General features: G+C 27.4%; 3 protein-coding genes across 3 annotated transcripts; all 3 read left to right on the plus strand.

Annotated features, from left to right (window-relative positions):
* Positions 1-481: 481 nt before the first annotated feature.
* On the plus strand, positions 482-1,847 carry PWA37_001364 (uncharacterized protein; the record flags this gene model as incomplete). Its single annotated transcript, XM_064857998.1, has 3 exons — positions 482-506; positions 811-1,363; positions 1,493-1,847. 3 exons carry the CDS (start codon positions 482-484, stop codon positions 1,845-1,847), a joined length of 933 nt encoding a protein of 310 aa, XP_064715358.1.
* Positions 1,848-3,462: 1,615 nt separating this feature from the next.
* On the plus strand, positions 3,463-3,615 carry PWA37_001365 (uncharacterized protein; the record flags this gene model as incomplete). The annotated part of the gene is made up of 1 exon (XM_064857999.1): positions 3,463-3,615. One exon carries the CDS (start codon positions 3,463-3,465, stop codon positions 3,613-3,615), a length of 153 nt encoding a protein of 50 aa, XP_064715359.1.
* Positions 3,616-4,620: 1,005 nt separating this feature from the next.
* Positions 4,621-4,956, plus strand: PWA37_001366 (uncharacterized protein; the record flags this gene model as incomplete). The annotated part of the gene is made up of 1 exon (XM_064858000.1): positions 4,621-4,956. One exon carries the CDS (start codon positions 4,621-4,623, stop codon positions 4,954-4,956), a length of 336 nt encoding a protein of 111 aa, XP_064715360.1.
* Between the last annotated feature and the right edge of the window lie 432 nt (positions 4,957-5,388).

Below are 5,388 nucleotides of genomic sequence, written 5' to 3' on the forward strand. Positions count from 1 at the left end.
AATGTCAAAGGTTCTGCTTCTGAAAATTATAATTTTATAAAGAAAAGATTTATGTCTCGTTATCCAAGAGATGTAAAAGATAGGATGTGGAAAGAAATCTCGGCAGATGAATTCTGTTCTAACAAAAATGATTATAAGAAGAATATCATTTGATTTTATTCAAATTGAAAAAACGAAGTTATGATCCAAGGGATTCTAATTTTATCAATAATATGTTTTTGATGTCAAAAATTAAATAGATCATCAATATAGATCTTAAGAATAAAATGACCAACTGTTTGATTCAAAATTTTCTATCATTAAGTCCAGATATCCAACTCAAAATATTTCTAATGTACATAGTGGATACTATTACATATTAAGAACAAAAAAAGGGATAGTATGATAGCAAGATTTTTCAATGCGAATATTATGAATGTGAATTCCATCATCCAAAAACTACCCTAAAAGAAAAGGAATAACCTCAGATAAGATTATTATAATGAAGAAGACCTCAGATAACAATAGTAATATGAATACTGTAAATTATCTGTAATACTAAAAATTAAACATTGAACAACACTTTAAATAATTCAAAAAATAAAAACATAACGACCACTATTAATAGCATTAAATCTACTTCTAAAAACAAAAAGGAACAAAAAGACATCAAGACCTACAAGATAATAAGAACCTAGTCTTAATAGATACAGAACTACCTATTCATATAACAAACAAGAAAAATTGGCCGAAAAAGTTATCATATCATTAAAAAGGCACCAAAATACGGAGGAATTGGTTCAAAGGAGGACATAACTATTGTTGGATTAGGATTTCTACCAATTAAGAACAATAGAGATAATATAAAACTAGTTCAAACATATTATGTTCCTCAGGAACAAATCACTATCCTATCAGCATCTAAATTGTATGATGAAACTACAATTTCCTTACCAAAAGGATATAATACTTTAGAAACATCTGAGGGTGAAAGAATAAATACATTAATAAAAAATGATTCTATTTGGGTAAAAGCAGAAGAAATTATTGATATGCTAAAAGATAAAGTGTATCATATTAGGCCAGAAAATCCTGTCGTACACAAATCAACTATGGAATTAGAAGAAGCTCATATAAGATTGAATCATATTCCCAAACGAATCATTACAGAAAGGGCCAAGAAAAATATCTACGAGGATGTAAGTATTATAAAAGATACAAATAAAGAAGAAGATTGGTGTGCTACGTTTATATCTGGAAAAATGACTTATCATTTTCATAACAAGAACGCTATGAACTATTACAATAAAAATAAATTACCAGGTGAATCATGGTCAATTAATGTGTTTGGTCCAATAAATGGTCTACAAGTAAATCAGCATAGGTATGTGTTGCTAATGGTAAATAAAGTATTGAAATACATAATGGTATTTACTCATTGTTGTAAGAATGCTGAAGAAATTAAAGTCCAAATAATACATAATATCAAAATTGTCGAAACTCAATTTAATAGAAAAGTTAACTTAATTATCAATTATAAAGGCACTGCATTTCCAAATATTGAATTGAAAGAAGTCTTAAAAGATATGGGTATTCAATTAATACTAACTCCAATTCAAGTTGGTTCTAATAATGCTAGAGCTAAAAGAAATATCTGTTCTATCATAAATGATATAAAAAGGATGTTACTTCAGTCTAGAATACAATTTAGATTCTGGAAATATGCTGTTCAGGCTGCAGTTGATATCAGAAACTGTTATTTTAACAGGACAATTAATGAGGCTCCATTACAATCAATTTCAAATATTAAATCAGTTATACAACTTAGATCATTTTTACCGTTTGCTGCTCCTGCCTCATTATGGTAACTAATCAAAGCAAACTAAAAACACTCATTATACAAGGATTGGCTCATTGTAAGGACAAAAGTAGTTTTGGTTATTGGTTTTACATATCCAAAACAAGAAAAATTATATTTACAATAAATTACTATATGGCATTATTTACAACAAACAATTCATCATATACATCAAGAAATTATGAGACTATAATTGATTTATACAATAAAGGATTAGAAAAGAAAACAGGAGAAAATAAAGATACCGATTTTACAGTTGATGAAGGTTTTAATTTAAATAATATTAAAAAAATGCCATTAGACAAATTTCTATTAGACCTCACAGAAGCAAAAACACTTGAAAACATAGATAAATCAATGACAATTAATTACCATGACTCTTTTTTTATATATATGATGATGAATTCTAGAAAGAAAAAATGAAACATGAAGAACTCAATAAGAATGACCATGTAGATTATGAATTACAAAGGACGCAGCCAAGGAGAATGAAAATACTGATTTTAATGGAAGAAGAACAGAAAAGTTTATAAATATTGGAACGTAGTGGTATTTGTATTTAACGTTTTCATGATTTAAGTTATTAGTAAATTAAATTTCAGGTTTATTAAGAACTAATACAATTAAGATGAATAATTTCATATATTATGTTTATGCATGAATACATATTGATCCTGCATTCTTTCTTATTCTTTTCTTGAAAGTGTCTTTTTATCATTTTTAAGGATACAATAAGAAGTCAGTATTTAATAAACTTAATTGAGAATACTACCTATTTCTTAGCAGTGTATTTATTAGATGCTTAGTCAACAATTGGGGAAGATGTTACTGAACGCACAATAGAAGATGAAACTAATAAAGCCAAAGATTATAGTATTAAAATAGTCGAAATTAAAAATAGTAATAAAAAGGTTGGTTAGAACATTAAAGAAACATTAATTAGTGAAAACAGATTCAAGAATAGACTCAAATGATAAAGACAGTGATGATATGAATTTTCAAAAGGAAAAACACAGAAATCAAGAACCAGACAAAGAAATACAATATAATAACGACAGTAAGACTAACAATATAAATGATCATGAAGTGCAGGTTCCTGTACATAACAAAGTTAGACATAGAAAAGAAAAACACTTAAGATCCAGTCCATTTTTAAACAAAAAGAAAAGAAGCATTAAGCAAGTACTCAAAAAGAAATGATCAAATAATATTGATCAACGAAGTACTGATGAGATGAAATATAAAGATAATGACAATAATTATCAAGAGAAAGAAAATCACCACGAACAGAATATAGGCCTTAATGAATCAGATGATAATAACAAATTGACTGATGTTCCTTCATTAGATGTTAAAATAGAAGGCAAGCAACTCTTTAAAGATATATTAGCTGCAAAAAGACAATATAAATAAGATACTGAGACAAACGATATCAAAAACATCAGTATAGATAATATTATATACAGAACAAAAGATCCAAAGAAGTTTAGAATTAATTTTATCTATCCAAAAGAAAGTTCGACAAAGAAAATTTATGCAGGATATTTTAAACAAGCAATAAGAACTTGGAAGAGAAAAAGAAGTTTTTAGAAGTATATCCAAAGGAGTTGAATAATCTAAAAGAGATGGGTGTTTTTAACATTAAAATAAAATTAGCAAGGTGTAATGTGCAAAAAGAAAAAATTATTTGCATTAATATCATTTTTAAATGCAAAAGTAGCGATATTTATAAGGCTCGTATAGTTTGTGGGGGATCTACAAAATGCAACTGGTTATAACGAAATTGAAATATCAATTCTTGACATGCAATTTTTGAAAATTCTTTTGACTGTAATGAACAATAAAAAAATGTTTTTGAGAACATTTGATATAAATCATGCTTTCTTATATGCTGCTTTGAATAAAGAACTTTATATCCCACTTCCACAGGATAATAGGGTTGTTACACCATTGAAGAAATACTTGTATGGACTTAGACAAAGTCTATATAACTGAAACAATATATTGAAACAATTTATGAATGCTATTGGTCTTCATGACTCTATTTATTCTCAGGGTTATATATATCGGAGGATGAATTCATTATGACAGCTGGTTATGGTGATAATTGTATAATTGCAACCAAAAATGATGATAAATTGGTGAAATATATAAAATTGTTAAAAACAAGTTTGCGTTGAAAGAATTAGGTTTTATGATACATAGTAAACTAGAAGCGGATATGTTAGGTATAGATTTGGATTATAATAGAGAAAAAGGAATCATACGGTTGATCATTCCGAGCAATATTGAAAAAATTTTTGAAGAATATAAAGAAATTATATTCAAAAAGAAGAAAATTAACAGTGTACCTAGCCTTCGCAAGTATGCTATAAATCCAAAAACAGATAAATTGATAATGGATAAATATATATTAAAAGAAAAAGTAAAATGGCTTTAAGCATTGATTGGAAAACACAATTATATTAAAACATGAGGAAGATTAGATATAAAATTTGCTTTAGGCAAACTAACACGTCTAGTATTGTTTCAACATCCTAAGATAATTAAAGCAGCTAAAAAATTATTGAAGTATGTCTATGATACCATAAATAGTGGAATAACATTAAAAAGAGACAATAAGAATAGGTTAGATATTACAGTGATTACAGATGCATCATTGGAATCTGAGTTTGAATCAAAATCTCGACTTGGCGTTATCCTATGGGTAGGTAAAAATTTTTACAATGGTTTTTTCAAAAAATCTACTATAGTTTGTAAGTCATCAGTAGAATCAGAACTGAATGTTGGAGGAAGATCAAGCTATTTTATTGAAATGTAGAATAAAGGGAATATTTAAAAATACAAATCCAAGCATTAACACAATAACAGATTTTAAACCAGCAGTTGATTGGCTCAAACAGGACTATTTTAAAACACCAACAAAATTCATAGGAATTAAATCAGAAAAATTAGAAGATGAAATACAAGACAAATCAATTATTATATTTAAAAGAAAAGGAGGAAATAGTTTAGCAAATCCTTTAATTAAAGAGACTATGTGGGCTAACTTTTCAGAATTGATTAATATTTTGAAAAATTATATAAATCCAGAAGATGTACTTTCGATGACTGAATAAGGGAAGTAGCACGACTTTTAATAAAATGGATCTCTGTCATGAAAGTTTATAACACATTCTTTAGGGACGTGTTAGAACATGGACATAATTCTTACTAGGTTTCTTTGTTAAAGACTGTTTTATGATGTCGTTAATAATGATGATCAAAAGAGAAAACACTTTTGTTCTCGAAAAAAATTTAAGAAAATAAAAAAAAAGAAGGATCAATTTGTACTCATGTATAAATAATATTCTATATAATTATATATGTTATTTATATAGCTTATTACTACATCAGAGATCCAAGTGGCTAATATCTTAAGTCATGACTGTATAAAATACAAATACCACTCCTTTTCAAGAAAAACACATACACTATACTGCACACAGTACACACACTTTCCATACTGTAGTCCTAAGGGAGGGCAGCTGCGTGTCTGCCAACATACAACA

The sequence above is a fragment of the Arxiozyma heterogenica genome (assembly GCF_036370985.1).
Source record: "Arxiozyma heterogenica strain weizmannii chromosome Unknown scaffold_16, whole genome shotgun sequence".
NCBI lineage: Eukaryota > Fungi > Ascomycota > Saccharomycetes > Saccharomycetales > Saccharomycetaceae > Arxiozyma > Arxiozyma heterogenica.